At 32.9% G+C, this 26,135-nt stretch overlaps 1 protein-coding gene across 2 annotated transcripts in view; it reads right to left on the bottom strand.

The window, feature by feature from the left end:
- The window catches only part of KCND2 (potassium voltage-gated channel subfamily D member 2), a 588,817-nt gene that overhangs the window by 16,918 nt on the left and 545,764 nt on the right, over positions 1 to 26,135 (bottom strand). For both annotated transcript variants that reach the window (XM_003771553.2, XM_031938890.1), the window contains exon 3: positions 16,038 to 16,200. In XM_003771553.2, coding sequence (XP_003771601.1) covers positions 16,038 to 16,200 — 163 coding nt within the window. The remainder of the gene's footprint in view (positions 1 to 16,037; positions 16,201 to 26,135) is intronic.

Here is a 26,135-nt window from a genome sequence, read left to right as displayed (position 1 = left end):
TTGACCTTATCTTGGTATATGGTATAAGAAATAAAGTAGTTGATCAGTGGAAAAGGTGATCATTGATTAACTACTTTATTTCCTAGCCAGTACAAAAAGTTTTTGATGACTGCTGCTTTATAATACAGTTTTAAGTCTGGCACAGCCATTGCCTTGCCTTCTGATAACTGTATGGACCATCGATTGGAGAAGAGGAAGATGAAAATCTCAGAGAACAACAAAGGTTTTTGAAGTGGCATAAGTGAAGCCATTTAAAAGGGGTAATTTTCCTGCAACTGAAAAGGAGGAAGATTCAGAAAAATGGAGCTAGAGTGGAGAAGACAACGCCTAGTTGAATATAAAAGCTGAGGAAGAAAGAAGAATCAAGAATGAATCCAAGATTAAAAACATGGGTGATAGAAGTGGGAAAAGTGTTTTGTGAAAAACTGATGTTGAAAATCAATCTATTTGCCTTAGTTGAATGTAGCACGTATTTTAATATCTATGTATTTCTAGTTCCTAGTACAATTCCTCTCATATAGTGGGGCAAGTAATACATGTTCATTGAAGTAAAATAAATGAATTTTCCTTTGCCATCTTAGCACTTTCCCTGGCAAATAACAGATACCTAATAAATGATGATTGACAGACCAATGACTAGCATCTCACCTCCTCATAAATTGTTTCCATTAGTATGTATGGGATCTTGCTAAAAAGTGATACATCCACATTATGGATACCAATATGACATCTCTATGATCATCTTTTGTTTTCTGTGTGGGGCATGGACAAGAAAAGACAGTTCAGATGTAGGAAACCTCCTAGTTGGGCAGCCTACAAACCTCTGTTTGTACCAGGTAAACTGTCTTAGCTCTAAAGAATTTATATTTAGAAGATGCAAATGGAAGAGGAAACAGAAAAGGGCACATGAGTATTGTAGGTAAAGGTCATAATTAGGGTTCTGTTCTTGAATTTCAGGCTATCTTTAGTGAGTGGTGACACTAGAGCAGTTCATTTTAATTTGGGGGGGTTATTGAGGGAAGGTGTTAGTTCTGAATGTTCTAACGCTGTAGTTGAAGAGAGAGAGGGTTGAAATTATCTAAGGTAATTCAATCAAGGAGCTATTGAGAAGGCAAGTACTTCTAAAAGAGTTATTCCCTCAAGTGTATTTCACCCTACTAAATGAGGAATGTGGGAGATTACTGGACCATTTTATTGCCTAAGTCCCAATATGCTTTCATTGCCATTGAACAATAAAAGTGTCCAGGGACAGGCTTATAAGTAAGCAGACTAGGAAAATACTCTGGTGTGATTGGAGAAATGCCAGGAAGAATTTCTAACCTAAATTCTACCATTGCTAACTCTTTAAATTCAAACCATTACAGAGCCATTCCTTTAGGTTAAGGAATGTTTTTAAAAATACCACTGTAGTAACACATTAAACAATGCCAGCTACTAACTATTCAGTGTGCATTAATTAGTTGAACACATCCTTTCCCCCACCCTGTTAAGCGCTCTATAGAATATTATGTAAATCATAGAGTGAATAAAAGAAAGAACAGAGAGAAGGCCTTCTTAAACTTTTTTCTACTCTCAACTTCTTTTTGCCTGCCTTGCTTTCTGGCAGCTATATGGACCATTGATTGGAGAAGAGGAAGACCAAAAAGCTTAGAGAACAAAGGATGTTTTTGAAGTTATAAATGAGAAGTCATGAGGTCACTGAAGAGGGGTAATGTTACTGCAAGTGAAGAAGAGGAAGATTCAGAAAAGTGGAGTTAGAACAGAGAAGACAACATTTGGTTGAATATAAGGACTGAAGGAGAAAGAAGAATCAAGAATGAATCTTGTAGAAATGTAGAAGTGGGTTCTGGGTATATAGGTATTTAAAATACTTATAAATATAGAATACACATACACATACATATATATGTATGTAAAATAGATATACAAGTTAAACATTTACTGATAATTAACCATAAAGAAAGGCTAACTTTTTCTACTTTTAACTCCTTTTTTTGTCTGAGAATATGCAATCCTGGGTAAACAGGTATATAAAATGATATACAAATAAAATATTTACTGATAATAAACCATAAAGAAATATATTTCAAAACCTTTCTTTGGTATACATGTCATTTTTACTATTTATTAAAGATGAAATCAAATTCACATACTAATTAAATAGATGTGCTTGTTTATTTTTCATAAAGAATTAAATCTTGGAATATTTGCTTTTATTATTGTCAAAGTTTTCATGATCCTCACATTCAGTTATGTGACTCCACATAGGGTTGCAACCCACAGTTTAGGAAGTTTTGGTTTAGATGGCTGTGCCCAAGGTTGGGAAGATAAGTTGGGGAAACAATGCAGAGGGCTCTTGATAATCAGGAGTAGCATGAGTGTGCATTAGGTTTTGGGGAAAATGAGAAAGTATCAGAATATAAAACAGAAGGAAAGGTACCAAAGGCAATATAACAAATCTATCTATTTATCTATCCATCTCTCTATCCACCCATCCTCTATTTACCTAGTTCTTTATCCATCCATCTATTGATCTATTTATGCATCTATTGATCTATCCATCCATTCATTTATCTAGCTCTTTATCCATCCCTCTATTGATCTATTTATCTATCCATCCATCCATATTTATCTAGCTCCTTATCCACCCATCAATCTATTGATCTATCAATCAATCAATCTATCATCTAACCGTTTTATGGCAGGCTGTTCTTGAAAGTTTTCAAAATATCTTGGTAAGTCTAAAGAGGAAAAATCTTTAATTAGTTAATAAACATATATGAAGTATGTACCATGTTCCTGGCTGGGATTAAGAGCTGGGGATAAAAAAGAAGCAAAAAATAGCCTCTTTCTTCAAGGAACTTATAGTCTAATGGGAGAGACAATGTGAAACACACACACAAATATACAGTAAATTGTACAGAATAAATAGGAACTATTAGGGGGAAGAAAATAAAGTTAATAAAAGTTAGGAAGGTTTCCAGTAAAAGATAAAATTTTAGTTGGGACTTAAAAGAAATTAGAAAGATTGGTAGGTGGAGCAGAGAAGGGACACTGTTACAGAAATGGGAGATATTCAGAAAAAATTCTCAGGGGTGAGAGATTTTGAGTATTTTGTTTGTGGAACTGTCTGGGGGAACAGTGCTATTGAATTAAAGAGTATATTTTGGGGTGGAATGTGTAAGAAGACTACAAAGGTAGGAGGAACCTAGGTAGAGGCAATAGAAAGCCAATAGAGTTTATTAAGTAGGATCAGAGTTACACTTTAGGAAAATCATTTTAGTAGCTGATTGAAGGATGGTAAAGGGTTTAAGAGGAAAGAAAATGAGTTTTATTTTAGACTTGGGGAGTTCAAGACTGTTGCATATCCAATTCAAGATCTGATTCAAGATGTTTGAAAGACAGTTGTAGCTGTGAGGTTGGAGGCCAGCAGAGTTTGGCAAGTTAGGTAGATTTGAAAATCATCAGCATATAGATAATAATTAAATCATGGGAGTTGATGAGAATAGCAATCCAAGTTACATAGAAGGAGCAGAGAAAAGGGCCTTGTATAGAATCTTGAGAGATACCCTATAGTTAGAGAGAGTGAAGATTTTCCAGAAGATCTTGCATAGGAGACAGAGAAAGAGAAGTCAAATATATACATAAAAGAAGAACCAAGATTGAGTGATGCCCCCAAAACTTAGAAAAAAGGTAGTAAGGAGAAGAGAGTGATCAAGTGTCAAATGCTACAAAGACATTAAGAGGAATGAGAATTAAGAAAAAGCCATTGATTTTGCCAACTAAGATTCATTAGTATCTTTGAATGCTAATATGAAGGAAGTTTCAGTAGAATGATAAGATTGGAAACCAGACTGATTGTAAGGGATTAAGGAGAGAGAAAAGAAAATACAGGTACCTCTTGTAGATAGGCTTTTTGAGGAGTTTCCTTTATAAAGGAAAGAAGAAATGTAGGATGTTAGCACAGAAAGAATGATCAAATGAGAGTTTTTTCAGGGTATGGGAGACATAGGCATGTTTGTACCCAATAAAAATTATCCAGGAGATAGGAAAAAATTTTAAAAGTAACTGAAATATTGGTAATGACAGACATGACATTATATTGGAGAAGATGGGTTAGAATGGAATTAATCTTTGATAAAGAGTAAGCCCATTACATCATGAGAGACAGGGTAAAGGAGGAGATTGTGACAGGCATTTACAACAATGATAAGAGATCAGAAAAAAAAAGAAGAAGTTCCTGGTGAATGGCTTCAAGATTTTTTGTAAAATATAAGGTAATGTTCTTAGCTTAGAAAATGGGAGAAGGTAGAGCTATGGAAGATTGAAGAGAGAGGGAAAGGGTTGAAAGAGTTCCTGTAGAGAGTAGTATGGTGAGTTGATAAAGGAGATATATAGTAAGATTGCCTAGCAGCAATGAGGGTTCAGTTGAGGTTGTATAACATAAATTTGTAGTGGATCCATTTAGAATGGTTAAATGAGTTTTTTCTATCTTCATTCAGCAGCACATGTATAAAAACAAAGGTGGTGAGTTGTGGGAATGCAAGGTTGAGGTCTTCTGGGTACAATTCGTGATGTGATAAGAGAACTAGGAATTTAATAGAGGAGGACTGTAGTGTCAAACTGGTTCACCAATGGGTCACGATGGAGAAAAGAGGAGAGAGAGAGAGAGAGAGAGAGAGAGAGAGAGAGAGAGAGAGAGTGTTGATTCAGGGGAGATGATCTGGGAGATAACTGAAGGATTGAAGAACAGGAGGTCATGTGGAGGATGAAAATCAGGGTTTTGCTAAGAAAGAGAAAAGAAGAAGTTAAAACCCAGAGGATTTCAGAATTTTTGAATGTAGAGATGCTGCATTTGTGGATGATGGTAAGATTGAGTGTAAGTTCATATTTGTGTGTGTGATTGAAGTTCATGGGAAGTGAGTATGCATGGAAAATGAGGGGTTAGTATGTTTGAGGGAAAGTCAATATGTAGTATTTAGGATAAGACTTGGAGAGGAGAGAATTATAAATTAAGTCCCAAACTCATAAAGGAAGGCAGGAGAATGATCTAAAGATCTATAGATAACTACTAAGATTTTAAGTAGGTTGTAAATATGAATAAAATCTACCTCAAAAGAAGATATGTTGTTGAGTAAAGGAGAGAGAAGGAGTACCTGAAAGTGGCAAGAGTTAGCAAAGAGTATCTAACCCTCTTTCTACTCTCTGCTGCAGTTTTGACCAGTTAACTGAGGAGAATGGATGGTTAAGGAAGCTGGGTCATCAGGGGTGGGGAGAGGAAAATTTCAGCAATAGCTAGTAGTAATAAGTCATGAGTGACCACTAATATTAATAATATTTGTTTATAATAATAAACTTAGAAAATATTATTTAAAACAAGATTAGCCATTTTCATTTTCACTGTTCAAATAATCATTAATGGAACACACACACACACACACACACATACACACACACACACACACACACACACACAAACAAAAAATCTGTGATTTTTTTCCTTCCATGTCAGCAATCTGAGAACTTTGCCTTGAGTAAAGTTTTATTCACTAAAGGATGACAAAAGACAGATGGAAAAATGAACAGATCATTTGTTCCATAGTGATGACTCTCACCACTAGTAGAATGAAAATATTAAATAGAACACCAGCAGATTATAAGTCTCGAATCTTTAGAACAAGGCCATAAGCTTTAAGCACAAAGACTTTGTTAGGAAGTTGTGCAAACCCCATAGTCTTTAGACTATGAAATAAGAATTGAAAAAATAACATTTGGCTATTATCTTCTGGATTTGCACTTGAAATGACTCTACACATTTAGATATGTTTAGAATAATTTCTTAGAAAATCTCTAGAGTAGGGAAGGGTTTTTCACCTGTTTTAATTTTTGGACTTCTTTGGTAGTCCAGTGAATTCTCAGAAGTATATTTTAAAATGTAAACAATACATAATATGACAAAAGAAACAATAATGAAATATAGTTACCAAAGTATTTTAAGGCAATTTCTTAGATCTCAGGATAAGATCCTCTACTTTAAAAATTCAAGATTAATAGAATCATTATATTGGTTGGCTTCTCGGAAGACTTTAAATCTTAGGCTGTTTCTGTAGGATGGTTTTGTTAATTTTCAGAGAGGCTAAGTGGCTTTATATGTCATATGATTTCAGTAAACTGCCTGCCTGAAAATATCAGTCTCACCTCCCATCATCAGACAATGATAGTTTTATTGTTTTGATTTTGTTTTTTGCTTCCTCACTCTCTACTCATTACACTACTCTTTGCAATCTAATTTTTGTTTCTATTCTTCTGTTGAAACTCTTCCTCCTACTACACCCCATTCCCAGTTATTAATGCTCTCCTTAACAGAATAATCAACAATCTTCAGTTTTCTTCCTCCTTGACCTCTGCATCATTTGAAACTGAGGCTCCCTTTTTCCCTCTTGGACTTCTTTGATGGTAGACTACTGTGATTTTTCTTTGGCTTCTTTTTTTATCCTAATAAATTTATTTTTTGTTTCACATTACTTTGTGAATCATGTTGGGAGAGAAAAATCAGGGCAAAAGTGGAAAAAAACATGGGGAAGATAAAAAAAAACAGAAAAAAGAGATGAATATAGCAGGATTTGATTTAAATTCCATCTCTTTAGTTCTTTTTCTGGATGCAGATGACATTTTCTGTCCAAAGTTTATAGGGACTGCTTTGGATCACAGTGAACCACTGAGAAGAACCAACTCTTTCATTAACACTGATCATAGTTGATCATAGCACATTCTTGCTGTTATGTAAAATGTATTCCTGGTTCTTTCTGATTTGCTTTCTATAATCAGCTTATTCATCATTTTTATAGAACAATAATATTCCATTATCTTTACATACCACAATTTGTTCAGTCATTCCCCAATTGTTGGGCATCTACTCATTTTCCAATTCTATGTTACCACAAAAAGAGTTGCTATGAACATTTTTGGACATGTGGATCCTTTTCCCTCCTTTAAGAATTTCTTGGGCTACAGACTCACTAATGGCACTGCTAAGTCAAAAGGTATGCACAGTTTTATAGCCCTTTGTGTATAGTTCCAAATTGCTCTCCAGAATGGTTGGATCACTTCATAACTGCACCAACAATGCATTAATGTCCCAGTTTTCCCACATCCTCTACAATATTTATCATTTTCTTTTCCTGTCATCTTAGCCAATCTGAGAGATGTGAAGTTGCATCTCAGAGTTGTTTTCATTTGTATTTCTCTAATCAATAGTGATTTACAGCATTTTTCCATGTAGCTATAGATGGCTTTAATTTCATCATCTGAAAATTGTCTGTTCGTATCCTTTGACCATTTATCAATTGGGGAATGACTTGTATTCTTATAAAATTGAAAGTTCTTTTATATTTCAGAAAGGAGGTGTTTTAACAGAAACACTGGCTATGAAGATTCCCCACCCCCCCCCCCAGCTTTTTAATCTTGTTTCTGTGGTTTTGTTTGTGCAACCCCTTTTTAATTTTATATAATCAAAGTTGTCCATTTTGGTTTTCATAATGTTCTCTACATCTTCTTTGGTTATAAATTCCTCTCTTCAAAGATCTGCTAGGTAAATTATCCCTTGCTCTCCTAATTTGTTTATGGTATCCTTTATGCTTAAATCATATATCCATTTTGATCTTATTTTGGTATGATATGTGAGATGTGGGTCTATGCTGAGATTCTGATATATTTTCCAGTTTTCCCAGCAATTTTCGTCAAATAGTGAGTTCTTATTCCAGAGCCTGTAGTTTGCAGGTTTATCAAACAGTAAATTACTACAGGTCTTAATTATTGTGTTGGATATCTCTAATCTAGTCCACTGATCTACCACTCTATTGCTTAGCCAGTACCAAATGATTTTGATGACTGATGCTTTTTAATATAGCTTTAGTTTTGGTACTATTAAGCTACCATCCTTTGTAATTTTTTTTCATTAATTCACTTGATATTCTTGGTCTTTTGTTCTTCAAGATGAATTCTGTTATTATTATTTTTTTCCAGTTTTACAAAATAATTTTTTGACAGTTTGGTATGGCACTGAATAAGTAGATCAATTTAGGCAGAATTGTCAATTTTATTATATTATCTTGGTCTACCTATGAGCAATTAATATTTTTTCAGTTGTTTAGATTTCACTCTATTTGTGTGAAAAGTGTTTTGTAACTATGTTCATATAGCTCTTGGGTTTGTCTTGACAGGTAGGCCTCCAAGTATTTTATTTTGTCTACAGTAATTTTAAATAGAATTTCTCTTTCTATTTCTTATAAATGAGCTTTGTCAGTAACATATAGAAATGCTGATGATTTGGGGGGTTTATTTTATTTCCTGCAACTTTATTAAAGCTGATAATTATTTCCAGTAGGTTTTTGGATGATTTTCTAAGATTCCCTAAGCATATCATCATATCTTCAGCAAAATATCTCATTTTCTCATTGCCTATTATAATTCCTTTAATTTCTTTTTCTTTTCTTATTGCTAAAGCCAATACTTCTAGTACAGTGCTGAATAATAGTGTTGATAATGGGCATCTTTGTTTCACCCATGATCTTACTGGGAATTCATCCAGCTTCTCTCCATTACAAATAATGCTTGCTGTTGGTTTTAGATAGATAGTGCTTATTATTTTAAGGAAAGTTCTTGTTATTCTTATGTTCTCTAGTGTTTTCAATAAGAATGGGTGCTGTATTTTGTCAAAAGCTTTTTCTGCATCCATTGATATTATCATGTCATTTCTGTAGGTTTTCTTATTGATGTACTTGATTATGATAATAGTTTTCCTGATACTGAACCAGCCTTGCATTCTTGGTATAAATTCTCCTTGGTCATAGTGTATTATCCTGTTGATAAGTTGCTGTAATCTCTTTGCTAATATTTTATTTAAAATCTTTGCATCAATATTCATTAGGGATATTGGTCTGTAATTTTTTTTTTTTTTTGGCTCTTCCTGGTTTAGGGATCAGTACCATGTTTGTTATTGAAGAAATTTTGCAGTACTCCCTCTTTACTTATTTTTCCAAAAAGTTTATATAGAATGAAATTAATTGTTCTTTAAATGTTTGGTAGAATTCACTTGTGAATACATCTGGCCCTGGATATTTTTTTGGGGGGGAGTTCATTATTGGCTTATTCAATTTCTTTTTCTAAAATGGGTCTATTTCGGCCCATTTACTCTTTTGTTAATCTGGGCAATTTATATTTTTGTACATATTCATTCATTTCAGTAAGATTGTCAGACTTGCTGCCATACAATTAAGCAAAATATCTATTAATTATTGCTTTAATTTTCTTTTCATTGGTGGTAAATTCACCCTTTTCATTTTTGATGGTTGTGATTCAATTTTTTCTTTCTTTTTTCTAATAAATTAACCAAAAGTTTATCTATTTTGTTGGTTTTTTCATAAAAACCAACTCTTAGTTTTATTTATTAGTTCAATTGTTTTCTTAGTTTCAACTTTATTATTAACTTTGCATTGAGTTTCACAATTTCTAATTTGGTATTTAATTAGGGGGGTATTAATTTGTTCTTTATTCTAGCTCTTTTAGTTGTGTGCCTAATTCATTGATCTTCTCTTTATCTATTTTATTCATGTAGCTATTTAGATACAGTTCTCAAGAATTACAGATATCATTTACCCATCCATATATATATATATATTTTTCTGTTGTTTACCTTTCTATGCTTCTCTTGAGTCCTGTGCTTATAGTTTAAAAATTTCTGTTTAGCTCTATTTTTTATTCAGTAGAAATGATTGAAAGTCTCTTATTTCATTAAAGCTCCATCATCTCCTCTAAAAGATGATGCTAAGTCTCTCTGGGTAGTTAATTCTTGGTTGTAACCCCAGATCCGTTGCCTTCCAGAATATCATATTCCAGGCCTTTATTGGAATAGGTCTTTTGTACCTCTGATTCTTTATTGAAGAAGCTTTCAGATTCTGGGTAATCTTGACTGTGGCTCTTTGATATTTGAATTGTTTTTGTCTTGCAGCTTGCAATATTTTAAATTTGAGATTATAGTTCTGGAATTCCTTCAGCTTTTCCTTGTGGGATGTCTTTTTGAAGCTGATTGATAAATTCTTTCAATGAGTATTCCCTTCCCACCCCCACTTCTAGAATATTGGGGAAATTTTCCTTAATTGTCTCTTGAAGAATGCTATCCAGGCTATTTTTGGGAGGGCATGGCCTTCATGTAGGCCAATAATTTTTAAATTGTGTATTCTGAATCTATTTTTAGGTCAGCTGTTTTTCCAATGATATATTTCATAATTTCTTCCATTTTTCTTTCCTTTTAGTTAGTTTGACTGATTCTTGCCGTCTCACAGAGTCATTAGCTTCCATTTGCCCTGTTCTAGTTTTTAATGTGTGACTTTCTTCCATTAGCTTTTGTATCTCTTTTTCCATTTGATTAATTCTCCTTTTTAAGCAGTTATTTTCTTCAGACAATTTTTCCCTTCTTTTTCCAAACTGTTGACTCTGTCATGTAATACTTCTCTTATTTGTCTTTTAATGTCTTTTATGAGTACTTCCAAGAAGCCTCTTTGGATTTGAGACCAATTCATATCACTCTTTGAAATTTCTTCTGTGTATATTTTGTCCTCAACTGAGTTTGTTTTTTTTTTTTGATCTGCCTTGTCACCATAATAGCTTTCTATGATGAAGGTTCTTTTTTGTTTTTGATCATTTTCTTTTCTTTTTTTTTTTTGGTATTTCCTCTTTTTTTTTTTTTTAATTTTTATGGTTGAGTTCTGCTTCTGGGCTAAAGGGGACAATGTCCTAAACTTGCTATGCAGCTCTGAGCCTTGGCTATGAGTATAGGGGCCCTTTTGTTTGTAGAAGGTAGCTTTGCCTTCCCTTTTCATGAAACAGCCTAGTTTCCTAGAGTTGGGACTAGAAACTGCCCCAGTGATTTGCTCTTCTATTGAGTTAAGACTGAGGGTCTCAGTTGCTGCTTTACTGTGGTAAAGACTCTCTCATTGACTTTCCCAGAATTTATCTGAGCTAGCCTGAACACCCTTTTATCTTATTGAGACTGGCCTTTCTGGAAGTTTTTCCAGCCTATCTTGAGCTGGATAGTCGTTTCATTCCATCAGACTATGTTCAGAGCCTTGGTTTCATGTGGTTGTTAAGGAAAACTGAGAGAGCTTGAGCAGCTTCCTCTCTTTACTCTACCATCTTGACTCTACCTCCAGAAGTCTACTCTTTTTCTGACTTCTCTGACTGTGCTTTCACTTTCTTTCTTTTCTGATTCTTCTTTCATCTTTTGCTGCTCAGTTGTTGGTAGTTTCCAAGATTTTTTCCTTCAGCCACTTTTCTCAACCACTCTATGTGAAAAATGATATGTCTGGTTTTCAAATTTCTTGTGGGACTTTGTCTTGACTGCTTCTCTGCCCTTGTCACATTCTTCTTCTATGATAAATATTTTTACACTATCTCCTTCTATTTTATCTTAAATTCTTTGAGAATTTGGAGTGTGCTTTCTTTATCATCTTTTTCTTTACATCTCTATTATCTTTCTTTCTATCATTACATATTACCACACAGAATTAAGTTCTTAATAAATGACTATCAAATTCAATTAATTGAATTCTTAAGTCTACTATCAAAATAAATTCTTTTTCTCAATAGACCTCCTAAAATTACTACTTCGATTTTTTTCTGAATCAATCAGTTGTTGAGAACTTAGCATAGTGCCTGGTACATTGATTTACTTAATAATGTTTGTTGGTTTGGACTGTTTTCCTGCATTAAGGAGTTGTTTTGGAATAATGTTGTTCATTCTTTGTTTTTTGAGATGATGAATGGTATCATGATGTCAGGTTAAATAGTGGATAATGAGTGATGTCTTGACTTGTATTTCATTTGGATTTAAGTGGGGCAGAACCCTCAGCCTCACTCTCTCTTCTAGAGTCATCAGTATTCAGTGTGAGGACAAAAGTCAAGATGACTGATGTATAACTGTATAACCTGGGCATCTTCAACATCTTACCAAGCTCTAATTGCTCCATGGGTCTTCATGGATATTAGTACAAAACATTGGCATCTGCCCATTATGCTGGGGAGAATTCCTCATATCCTTGGGGTAGACATCCCCCAACTCAATAAACTTGAGGCCTGTCAGTTACCTTCAACTTTGTTTAGTCCATTGACTGAGATTGTTTTAGTGAGGTGTGGTTGTAGCATGTGCTACAGAGTTTTAGACCCACACATGAGAGTTTGGTGATAGTGGAAACGAAAAATGGATTAGCAGTCTTAAAAAGGGTTTATGGGATATTAGGGAGTACCACTAGCACCTTTGGTATGAAGGCATAATGAAGACAAAGCCTAAAATAATGCATATTTAGACTTAAAGATTTTTCCTGAAAAGAAATCAACTAAGTCCCTTGATAACATCCTATTCTCTCTCCTGCTCTTCTCTCCAACTATAATATTCAGATTTTTGGTCATGAGTATTTACTAGTCATACTACATTAAATTATTATTTTCCTTTCCCTAACAAGATTTTTCCAGCAGTCTAGGTATGCAAAAATCATTATATTAAGAGGCTGTTGTACTAAAACACAGAACCTGATAGATATTTTAAATTTATCAGTCTTCTTTTTTAGGTATAAGGAGCAGATATTTTTTGATGTAATTATCTTCTAGGGAATTTGCTTGTTTTATTTATTTTTGTATACTCAACTTATTTAATGAAAAGGACATTTAAAATAGTCTTGCATATTTAACAACAAAGGATCTAGTGTTTCTTGCTTTTCTGTATTGATTTCCATTTGTTACAGATAATAGAGTTTAGAGGAGTGGAGATTGTTTTAGGAATAGTCTCAGTTGACAAACATTCAGCTTCTTACTATTTTCTTTCCTTACAGTATTCAACTAGGCAGCTCTTATTTATATTTAAGGAGAAATTTCTAATACCAAGAAAAATGGATAGCTAGGAGCTAAGTCCAACTATAATTTTTATAGGTTTTATGCATCTTTAAGCAAAGAGCACATTATATATATTCAGCTTAGTTGTACTATGGCAACTTTGCTCTAACACACGGAAAACCTTTTTATTTGCTTAGTCTTGAGTATTTATCAAGAACTGCGGATTGTATAAAATGATTCATCATCAGCGTGAAGGAAAATTCACTGTTCAGTTACCCCTTTCCTCATCCTCATTTGTTGAAAAGAAACAGTATTCATGAAATGAGAAGAAGATTATTTGGCCAAATTGAATAAAGCTTATGTATCTTAGTATTAATAATAGTAATACCTATTTTATAGATAAAGACATTCTATTAATTAAAGAAGCCTCTTTAGAAAACCATCAATGATCAAAATGGCTTTGGAACTCATTTTTGGTATCATCTTCAAAGTCTGTTGAATCATGCAAGAAAATCTGTTTTCTTATTTTGTAGTTACATCTGTTTTTTGACCCTAAATGATATTACTTACATTAATCACCCTCATTTCATTCACCAGACTTGGCTTTGAATATATTTTGGCTGACCACAAAATGTTTTGAGTAATGGAAATATTACTGTAATAAGCAGATAGTTTTCCAAGATGGCTACTATGACTGGAAAACAACAACCAATTTTTCTATAGAGATATAAGGACAAAACAATTGGCATTTGCCTTAGAGCACTAAAATTTAAAAGGTATTGATAGTATCTCCTTCAACAAGTAGATAATTAACTTAGAAAAGTAGATAACTGAGTATATCATTAAGTTAATAAGAATAATTTGAATAAAAATTCTTTTATAATATGAAGTTACCAGATGGTACACTTCTTTTCCTAGACAAAACATGATCCTCATTCTTACCCCAAACCCTGGGGGATGGCCTCCCTAGCAGTGTTTTCATGATGATCTAGGGCATTTGCTCATATGGAACAATGTCCCAGGGTGTCTGTATTTTTTCTATTTAAAGGCTTGTGTCCCAGGGTTGGTCTTGTCTTTCTTCCATTGATTATCTTTTTTAAAACAAAAACTCATTTGAGGGTATAGATTGGCTGACAGGATCACAGAAGCAAAGATTAGAACTGGAAGGGACCTTAGAGGTAATCTAATCCTAGCTCCTAATTTTACAGCTGAAGAAACAAAGACCCAGAGAGTTGTTGGCAAAGTTACTTGGATAGTAAGCATCAGAGATGAGATTTGAGCCCAGTTCTTCTGACTCAAAAATCAGTATTCTTTCTACTATAACACACATTGTGCTATTTAAATTGGTGATCTTTTGTAAAATTTACTATTTGCCAAAATGGCAGATATGGCTTTGTTTTTATATGTAAATTGATATATATATGTATATACATATATATGCATTTCTTTATGAAGAATCTGATACAATTTGTTTATTCTCTATGATTCATTATAAGAAGATGGTTACCTTATTATGAAATGTTAAATGGACTTAGCAGTCCTGTTCATATAACAACTGGGAGCCCTGGAAAAATTATTTCCCCTTTAATCATTAAAAAGAAGCATTACAAACATATTAATGTTTTTCCCCACTGAGATATATTTATTGCCTTTTGTGTTCTGTTCTGTTTGATAAAAGGTTCTGTATAAGTTTGTCTCTATTGATTCCCATAAATGAAGCTAGGGTTTCTTAGGCATACCAGGGCAGGATGAGGGGAAGGGAAATATAGGTCTTACACACTTATTCCATGCAGGAGAGAAAGCATATTTAATTAATAAACCATAAAATAGGAAAAATGTTATAAATTGATGTTGGATCAATATCTTTAGGGTAATGATAACATTTCTGTTTCTAGACTTTCTGACGTTCAAGAAGACTGGCATAGATGTTTTTTTAAGCTGATCTTTCATTCTAACTATTTTAGCAGTTGCTGCTAAATAACAGACTATTTTAGCAATGCTGGATTTCCAGATAGTAGCCTGTTGATTTAAGGACATGAGAGAATTATATTGTGTATCATCTTATTCTTGTGCCATAAGTAGATTTAGCTTTTCAGTTATTGCCTTGTGCAATTTGCAAACAATATATAAGGATTGTTATCTTTATACAAAATATGGTTCTTTTAGTTCCATAGCCTTCCTCCTCTCTGCATTAGTCATGGCACAATGATTGGGCATCTTTCCATACTTTCCTGTAGGCTATTAACATTGCTCAAGGAGGGGAAAATGGGTTGTCTCAAGTAATAATGCTATAAAGCAAACAGGAATTATCCATTGTTGATTGGAGCTAAGAAGCATCTGCATTTAATAGACAAGTTAGGCCCTGATAAATAAAAGGAGATTGAGGGTACAAAGCTAAACACTGACCTGTTATGTCTAGCCTTTTCATTTTGATGAAATGTGATCAAGAACTGTTTTTGAAATCACTACACATCATACTTAGAAAATTAAATCACTGTTTAAAGTGTGTTTAAGACCTTAGCACAAAGCTGGAGACAATGATAATAGAATTTTGGAGTAAGAAATGAACTTTCAATTCATCTAAACTAACTGACTGTCTGATCATGAATCATTTTTACTATGTCCTTACGTAGTCATCTGGATATTCTTTGAATATCTCCAATTGTGAAAATTCATTACTTCACACAGCAAGCAATATGTTCCATTTTTTAAATGATTTATAACTTTTAGGAAGTTTTTCTTTACACTTTGTTGTATTTTGCTTCCTTGTAACTTCTACCTATTAATTCTAGTTCTTCTCTCTTGAGTCAAACAGAATGTCTTATAGTTTATCTTATATTCTGCACATAATTATTCATGTTGTCTCTGATGGACTGCAAGTTATTTGAAGGAAGTGTTCCTTTTTAAATCTTTCCATGCCTGTTGCCTACCAGAGTGCTTGGATGTATAATACTTGCATAATAAATGCTTATTTATTGATGTATTAATTCTATTTTTCATATGACAGACCTTCAAATATTTTGGGATTGTGATTGTCCCTTCCCTATTTGTCTTTTCCAGGTTAGTAGTTTTTCCAGGTTAAACTACTGTAGTTCCTTTAGATGAACATTGTATGACATAATTATATATTAATGAAACTTATATTTATATACCTTTTGTGCTCTCCGTTTATCAGCTCGTTGATTTTGGTGGTAGATTCGACTGAAGTTGGAGACAATCACAGGAACAGGCAGAGCAATGACTAAGACACCACTCAAGGAGCAGATGGAACCAAAAATCTTTCCAGCAATGGTCTTTGGTACCATATCACCATACCTAAGAAAGACAAAAAAGTATATAATTTTTAAAATCTAATACAAACTTGTCTTTGAAATATCAAAAGCATTGTAATGTAAAATTTTATTTTGGCTATTTGCCCAATATTCCATATGCATAGAATTTTTTAATTAAAAGGAACCTTCTCATCTTAGATATTTTCTTTGTGCCTCCCCCCATTTTATTCTATAGAATTAGAGCTATGAAAGCCTTTAAAAACTATATAATCCAAAGCTTCTTAAACTGTAGGTTGTGATCCTATATGGGGTCATGTAACTGAATGTGGGGGTTGCAAGAAATTTGGCAACAGTAAAAGATAGCAAATATTCTACCATGATTTAATTCTGCACATTTGTTTTTGTACTTAGTAAATGGTAAAATTTTATGTATGCCAAAGAATTGTTTCCAAATAAATTTCTTTGTGATTTATTATCAATAAAGGTTGACTTGTATGCTTATTTTATCTACCTAAATACTCAGAGTTATATAAAATTTTCTCAGGTGAAAAGGGGTCATGAGTGGAAAGAGTTTAAGAATTCCTGATCCAATCTAGTGTCTTCATTTAGTAACTCATTCAAGGCCAGAGAGTGACTTAAGCTTTCTATATCATGTCAGGTTTCTGTTGTTCTATTACTAGCTCTTGGCTTCATCATAGACCATTTCTGACTTTAATGACCATAAAAATTCAGTTATGAATATCAACATTTTTATTCCAACCATTCAAAATATTCCTTTAAACTTTAGAGATATCTTTAGTTGGAAATAGGGCAAAAGTGGAAAGGACAGTAGTAATTCTTCAATTATTACTTTATCTAGATGATTTAAAAAAAACTGTAATTGATATTCTGTATTTTTTGTGCTGAAAGTTACAGTGTAGATCCTATGAAAATTTCCATAATTCCCTTTTCTAAATTGAGTAGATTATGAAATTCAAATGGAAATTTTTAACAAAAAGGTAATATCCATGCCTGAGGTGGTTGGCTATCAGGCAATGATACTGTGTTTTAGGACATCTTTAGAACATCTGTGGGAATGGGTGAAGAATATTGAAAAAGGATCAGAATGTGATATCCATTTTACATATCTCATCTGGTAACAAATTAATAGTTGGAGATGTGGAGTACGCAGTATAATTTCTACTGAGCTTTGGATTTCCTTAGGAAACACCATAATTTGATGAAAAGAATACTGGATTTGGAGCCAGAGGTCTTGGGTTCAGATTTTATTTTTCTGCTAGTTGTGGGAATTTACCTTTTTGTATGTCATTTTTTGAACCTTAGTTTTGCTGTCTATAAAATAAAGGATTGGATTAAAAGTATTCCATGCTCAATTTAAGCTCTATGATGATTTTGGGTAATGACAAAAGTTAAGCTGAGATCTGGCTAAGACAGTGCATAGCACACTGCCTGACACATAGTAGGCATTCCATAAATGTATCCTGATTGATTGATCCAGTGACTGATAAGATAGGAAGGGACCTGCTCAGGGGAAGGCTAGTAGATAGGGCTATCTCTTTTAGCTATGCCATGATGCTTTTGCTCACCAAATTAACTATTTACTGAAGATGTCATTTGTAATTTTCTCCAGTAAAAAAATATTTTTAGGATGAAAAATACAATTTCCTTCAATTTCAAATGAAGAGATATCTTGGAATACAGACTTTTAACTACTAATATGTATGTATTTGACAGCTTTCAAAATTTATAGATATTGCCTCCATGACTGCCTGATTTTTAATGATGATCTTTTTCTGTCCTTGGCAAAACTGCTTATATAAATTTAGCTCCTCATAGTTTGTTCCTCATATTCTGTGATCCTAAAATTTTGTGCTAAGTCTAGCAGTATTATATATTCCATTTTTCCTGCTGTCCTTCAGATTCTTAATCTTATGTTATTAGTCTAATCTAAAATTCCTTCAAAAACTCCTAGAAGAAGTTAAAGGTTATTTTTATTTAAGACTTGATCCATGGATCATGTAGGATCCCTAGGGCCTTAAATGAAGAATACTTAACCCAAATCAACTTGCTAGAAACATAAATTACCTTTTATAGAGAAAAAATAGAATTCTTAGTCATGTATTGAGGTTTTTTCAAATTAGAGATAAGAATTATACTTTTTTGGGAAGATATCTTTTCACCCAATAGCTCCATGTCTTCTCTGTCTTTTTTCCTATTCTTATTAGTTGTAAGATAGGAATGAAATTAAAGAATTATTTTTTTGATCCCTATTTACTGTGGCTTCATGTTATATCTGCCTTCTTCTTGTACTTTCTATTAGCTAAGTGTTATAAAGAAGTTACAAGTGGATCATAATAATAACTTTAAATATGTACAGGCATGCTGGGTAAAATTAGGCTCAAATACTACATTTAAAATTAGGTTTTGAGGATTGAGAGGCAGGGTGCCACAGTGAATGGATATCCAGCCATAAAGTCAGAAAGTATGGGATCAAATCTCTGATCCATGTTGACTTTGTGGTGTTTGACAAATCACTTAATCTTTTATTATTTTAAGCAATTCTCTGATACAAGTTTTACAGAAGGTGCCATCTTATTTTGGTAGCACATAACAATTCTTTGAAGCAGTGAAATCACAGGTACAATATCAACTCCCTTGAGGAGCAAACCCTTGAAGTAGGGTACTTCAAGATAAGAGGATAGACAATTATTGACAAATCATGCAGCCTTTGGTCTGTCAACATTATAATCTAGAAAATTCTTCAGAACTTTCCACAGCATCTTAAGGAAATTTCTCCCACAATTTTCTCATTGGTTCTCATTATGATACAAAAAACCTGGTGTATTCTTTTAATGTGATTAAAAACAATTGGTTATTTGAGAGAGAGATGGTTTTTCATGATATAAGGCTTCTTGTATGAAATAACTTGGATGATATCCATAGTAATTTAGCATTTGAAACTCAAAAAAATCCAATTTGTTTTACTGAATTTTTCATGTGGGAACTGATTATATTTCCATGGTGATATGCTCTCAGGGGATTATTGCTTCTAAGGTCTTCTGATTTAACCTCTTCTCCCTAGTGTCAGTTGCCTTCCCTCCCTATTTCTTCTAGGATAAAATATACAATCTTCATTTTGGTTAATTAGTTGAAAAACATTTATTAAGTGCCTAGCACTGAATTCTAGGGATACAAAGAGAAGCAGAAAATAGGCCCTTCTCTCTAACAAGCTCACAGTCTAGTGAAATTATTTGAAGCCCTTCACCATCTGGATCCCAAGTACCTTTCTAGTCTCATTTCATATGAATCCCCTTCAAACACTTTCTGCTACAATCAAAGAAGCTTGCTGGATATTCCCTTGGCAAAGATCAAATCTTCTGGCCTATGCTTAACCCTATATATGAAGTACACTTCTTCCTTGAGATACCTTGTAAAGTCCCTTGTTGTCTTCAAAGCACCATTCAGAAGGCACCTCCAATGCAGAATTTTCCATGATCTCTCTCTTGGAATTATTTTGTTATTATTTTATATTTCATGTATATGTGTATTTTTAAATTTGTATCCATTTTGTTTCCTTCTAGTAGCATGTTTCCTTGAAGGTAGGGATAGTTACATTATTATCTTTGTATCCTTTGTACCTTGTCTGCACATAGTAGGCACTTAAAACGATTCTTAACCAATTGAACAATTTCAAAAAGCATCATCTAACCTATGATAAAAAATTACAATTTTGAGAAATCTGACCTCAGAAGTTCACTGTCAGGACCCTGCGAAAGTAATTTCACCCTCTTTGCCTCAGTTTCTTCATCTGTATAATGAACTGGAGAAAGAAATGACAAACCATTCTAATTCCTTTGCCAAGAAAACCATAAAAGGGGTCATGAAGAGTTGGACATAATTAAAAAATGACTAGACAGTGTATTGAACTAAGGCAGAAATTATGATGGATCAGAGAATTAGTTTCAAGTCCTAGCCTGGTTAATTACTAACCCTGAAAGATCTATAAAGTCATTTAATATCTTTGGGGCTCAGTTTCCTTATTTGGTTGGGTAAAGCTTATCTTTTTAGAAAAGATACAGCCAGATACTTACTGACATTGGTTATTTTATTGTAGGCTTTTGAAGGAGAAAAAAAGGGAAGCAAGTATTTTGCAACTAGCCATAAAAATAGTTTGGATCTTGGTGCAAAAAGGAAGAAAAATGCTAATTTCAAAATAAAGCCTGGATGCTTATTTTAACTCCTTTTCCTCTTAGAATTAGCACAGCCCAAATTAGTAGGTATAAGGGACAGCAGTGAATGGATTTCTAAACAGATTTTCTGAAACTCAGAAATAGTGTGTGCATTATATAGGACAGGTGCTGCTATAATAAATATACTCTTTATTTCAATGATTACAATGGCATCTAAAACATCATTTATTTTGAGGGTGTAAGTATATTGTATTGCAAATAAAAGATATCTTTAAAAAAGTTAAATGAAGGCGACTGCAGTGTGTATAACACCCTAGGAAAGCCATTAGCTGTCTGCATTTCTTTTAAAAACAATTATTGACTCTATGTTTAAGTTTTTTTCCTGCAACTAGGTCACTAGAAATTTCTGAGTGTGGGTCAGAGAGAGCTCTGCAGCAGTTTTATAGATGTAAAAGCTGTCTTAGTTTACTAATAATTTAAAAAATATATATAATTTTTTATTTTCAAATTATATACTTGAACAATTTTTGACATTCACCCCTACAAAAAAACCCTGTGTTCTAATTTTTTTCTTCTCTTCTCCTCCCTCCCCCAGTTGGCAAGTGATCCAATATATGTTAAACATATGCAATTCTTCCATAGATATTTCCACAAATATTATTCTGCATAAGAAAAATCAGATCAAAAAGAGAAAAAAATGAGAAAGAAAATAAAATGCAAGCAAACAACAAGGAAAAGATTGAAAATACTATGTTGTAGTCCACATTCAGTTTCCTACTGTCCTCTCTCTGGGTGCAGATGGCTTTCTTCATCACAAAACAATTGGAACTGGTCTAAATCACTCACTTCACTGTTGACAAGAGCCATGTTCATCAGAATTCATTACTGTATAATCTAGCTCACTAACTAATAATTCTAACCTTCAATGGTTTTGGTAACTACGTTACCTCAGACTTTTTTGTTAATCATTTTGGTTTTCTAGGATAATTTTATCTACTTTGTCAATGTGATGATCAATGTTTACAAACAGCCCAGTTTTTTTTCCTTGATATTACTTTAATAGGTTGTCTATTTAATAAACATTCCATATGAGAAAGAACTTCACATGTCTCCTGTTAATAAATATATTTGATCTGGAAAGTGATATTTGTTCTTCCTTGAAATTTTGTCTTCTATTACTACACGTACATGGAACCCATTATAATAATATTCCGGCTACTTTAGTCATTAATATATTTAATTTGAAAAAAAATCCTGTTTTTCTTTTTTCCTTTCTCCTTTAAAGATAGTCAAAAGGCATATCACGACATGTTTTTCTTACAAAATTATTGACAAAAAATAGCAAAAAAAGAAGCAAAATGAAAAATGCAAAGAAATCAGGGCAAGAATGACAGAAATTAGAACTCTGATCATTTCTAATAAATTAAGGGAGGAATATTTTTGTTTAAATATTTTTCAACTGATTATTAGTATATATGATCTATCTATCTGTCTGTCTATCTATCTATCTATCTATCTATCTATCTATCTATCTATCTATCTATCTATCTATCTATCTATCTATCTGTTTGCCCATAAAGGCAATTTATCAAAGAAATACTCTAAACTTATTATTTTAAAACTGCAATAGCACAAAAATGCCACCAGGGGGCAGAAAAGGCTAAATTACAGCTGGCAAACACTACGGAGTATTGAGGTGTCCTCTACAATTGAAGAGGGAGAAAAGTATTTCCCATTAAATTGCTTTACTGATTCCTTATCTTTTATCTAGACCCATACAATATTTAGAGGTATGTGGAGCAACTTATTCGTTCAAGAAAAAAAGTCAAAGAGAGATGGGGCAGGAAGATAACTCTGTGTGTTTGTGTGTGTGTGTGTGTGTGTGTGTGTGTGTGCTCATGTGCATGTGCATGGGTGCATTTAAGAAAGACATAAACAATCCAGAAAACATCTTGATGTTTTTTTTAAACATTTTTCTGTTTACTTTAAAAAAGAAAAAAGTAATTTGTGTGTTGTGAAACTGTAATATAGTTTCATCTGAAACACTCAGGAATAAGAACTCTATAGTGGGAAGGGATAAGAGAGAGGGAAAGGAAGATAGGGTGAGAAAAGAAGAAAGAGAAAGGTAAGGGAGATAGGGAGGGAGGGAGGGAGCAGAAAAAGAAAGGAATGCAAAAAAGGGAGGAAAGGAGATGGAGAAAAAAGGGAAGGAGAGGAGGAGAAAGAGGAAAGGAAGAGAGGGCAGTTGGAGGTAGGGAGAGAGAAAGTGGTAGAGAGAGAGAAAGAGAATTGGAAAGGGAGAGAAAAAAGAGAGGAAGGAATGGAGGAGGAGAGAGACAGAAACAGACAAAGAAAGAGACAGACATTTTAGCAACTGTATTTAAAATTTTTTTTAATTGGGTTTTGCCACTTAGACTAGAATTTTACAATTGTCAAAGCTTGAACACTATCTTCTGATTCTCCCTGTCTGTCTATCTGTCTGTCTGTCTCTGTCTGTCTGCCACTTTTTCTTTCTCTCACTATGTCTCTGTCTGTCTCTGACTCTCTATTCCCCTGGCACCATGTCTCTCCGCCCCCCCATTTGTGTATCTTTTCCTGTCTTGTATGTGGGAGGAGATGTAGATGCTTCATGTTGTGGTAAATAGAGAGCTGAATTTGTAATCAGGAAGACAAAAGCTGAAATTCTACCTTAGATATTTGCCAGCTGTCACTTAATCTTGTTGGACTTCTGATACTCATATGTAAAATGAGGGTTTTTAGACTAGAGCTCAGAAGTCCATTTCAGATCTAGTGTTTTGTTTCAGGGAGGCAAAAGGATTATTATATTTATATGTAATATAAATATAATATCATAAATTATAAATATAAAATATTATAAATACAAAATATTTATTATAAATATTTTATATTATTATATATTATAAATATTATGAATATAAAAAAGAAATCTTTTATAGATTTCAAGCTAGAATGAATCCCATTCCTTCCTTTTTTATAGATGAGGAAGCTGAGGCTTATGAAGCTAAATAGTTTACCTAAGATGCACAGCTATTAAGTGGCAGAACCACTGATTTAAAAGCTTGAGAAAATATTCTTATCTAAATGATTAAAATAATTTGCATAATTCATTAATTCAATATTTTACATTTTTTCATTTTTGCAAATGATGTCTTTCTGAGCCTATGTTTCTCATAAAAAATACCATCTACTTTAAAAAAAAACTAAATTAAAAATACTATTCTAGAGAGCAATAGATCACATTAATATAAAACTATGTTTTGCAAAGTTCTTCATGCACATTATTTAGAGTTTTACAAGTCTATAAGAAAGATGCTATTGTTATTTGCATTTTATAAATGAGGAAACTGAGATTATAGCCACAAAACTAAGTATACATCTGAGGAAGTGGTAAACAGGATTTGAACTTTTCCTGATTCATATTCACAAACTTGAGTTATTATAGCCTCAAGTTTGAGATCCAAGCCTATTAAGATAACTCTATTGTTAAGGATAAAGGAATGAACAAATGAATGAATTTATATCTATATGGCAATTATTATTGGTTAAAACTGAAAGTTTTTTTTTCAAGTAACTTTTAACTTGGCAACTGGTCATTGATAAATAGTAGTGGGCTATCATTTATATCTTTCTGATCTTTAGAATATTTCCTTCCTTTTAGGGGGCTAGGTCTTTGGACCTGGCAAACCAAGATTTGAATCTTTTCTTGTAATTTCTCTCCCTTATTCTTTTATCTCTAATATAACTAATTAGCAACTCATATTACTGATTGTTCATTATTCCATGTATATTTTCTCAAAAGTTCTACATTCGAGTGTAAAAGTCATGTGTCTAAAAAAAAAAAAAAAGAATAACATACTTTCACTTATTTAGTATTATAAAGCCTCTTAGAAATTTTGAAAAAAAAAGATACTAATATAATCTTAACCTAGAAATGTTTATTTGGCATTAAACAATCTCCTTTTAAAAACAGTAATTATCATTTATATAGTGCTTTAATCTTTGCAAAATGCTTTACAAATATTATTTCATGTTATCTTCGTGACAATTATTGGGAGGCTAATGCTACACAAATATAACCGCTATATATGTTGCAGAGTTCATTGACATGAGATTTTTTCCTCATTGGTGGAAATAAATATTCTGCTCTGCTTGAGGGGTGGGGTGGAGATGTTTGTAATGGGGGGCTCTAACCTTCTTCAGTTCTCTTTGGGAACTCCAAGTTTTAAGCGTCAAGTCACTTGGGGGGCATCTGGTTTCTAGCCTTGAGAGGGAAGATATTAGCTTGAAGGCAGGTGATATTTTTGCATTACTTCATATTCCCCCAGTGTTTAGCACAGTTTTGGGAAACAGTGATTAATAAATGCTTAGTGATAATTAACCAAAAAACTTAGAGGTGATAATAAAAGATAAAATAGGTAATTCTGATAACATAACTTTGTAAACTTTTACATAAAAAGCAATGCCTTAAAAACAAGAAATAATACAGTCCCTGGGAGAAATCTTTGTAAAAAATATATCTGAAAATTTTGGGTATCTGAGATATATAGATAACTAAAAGAAATATGCAAGACCAAGGGGCCATTCCTCAATAAAAAAGTGGTCAAAGATTATGAACAGTTTTCAGAAGAATTGTAAATTGTTAATCAAGTCTGTGATAGGATGTTACAAATAATGAATAATAAGAGAAATGCAAATCAAAATAATTCTGAAGTTTTATTTCACATTCAACAAATTGACAAATAAAAAACAGGAATAGTTAGTGTTGGAGGAGTTGTGGAGAATGGTCATTCATTGGTGGACAAGTCAATTGGTGCAAATATTCTGGTAAACAATTTGAATTATGCAAATAAAGTAACCACAATGTCTTTAATCTACTACTAGAGAACGCATTACAAGTTATGGATTCCAGGGAGGTCATTAATAAAAAGAAAAGTTTCAAATACACCAAGATACTGCTAGCAGCAATTTTGGGGGTATTAAAAAACTGGAAACAAAGTAGATTACCATTAACTGAAGAATGACTTAAATACATTGAATAACATCAATGAAATTATGGAATATCACTGTGCTTTATGGAAAGGACATGATAAATGCATAAAAGCAAGGAACGATTTGAATGAAGAAAAGTAAACAGAGCCAAGAAAACTGTATAACAAATGAATAAATGTAAATTGAAAGAACAAGCACAAAAAAATCAAAAATGAGTGTAGTCAATTATGAAGAACAATTCTGGCCAGAAAGAATATAACATGTCTTCCCATTTCATTCCTTTGCAAAGTTGTGAGAGTTTCGATAAATGTGGTACAGTGAATTAAACATGAGAATTTCCCCAATGTATTGACTGGTTTTGCTTTATTTTTTGTCTTTTTCTTATTAATTTTTTGTTGTCCTTGGTTGTAAGAGTTGACTTTTTAGAAATGTCAATAAAGAAAACAGAAGGGAATCCAGGCAATGTTAAAAAAACAAAACAAAACAAAACAGAAGTTCAATAAAAATCTATTACATTAAAGGGCTTTTGATTAATTTATCAACATTTTATTTTAATCCATTATGAGCTCAAACTTGTTATCCCAGCCCAATGAAATGATGTCTGTAAAGTACTTAGCAGTCTTTAAAAGTCTTTATTATTACTGTTATTTGTTATTTCATACAAAGAACATATGGTTATGAAATGGGAGAAGTGCCTCCCAGGTTAAGAAAATGATTTTTTCTCCCAGATGAGCAGGGAGTTTTGAGTCAAAAGAAGTGAGGTCTTAACTCTCCCTTT

The sequence above is a fragment of the Sarcophilus harrisii genome, chromosome 5 (genome assembly GCF_902635505.1).
Source record: "Sarcophilus harrisii chromosome 5, mSarHar1.11, whole genome shotgun sequence".
Lineage (NCBI taxonomy): Eukaryota > Metazoa > Chordata > Mammalia > Dasyuromorphia > Dasyuridae > Sarcophilus > Sarcophilus harrisii.
Note: the sequence above shows the minus strand (reverse complement) of the source record. Positions and strands in the feature narration are given on the sequence as shown.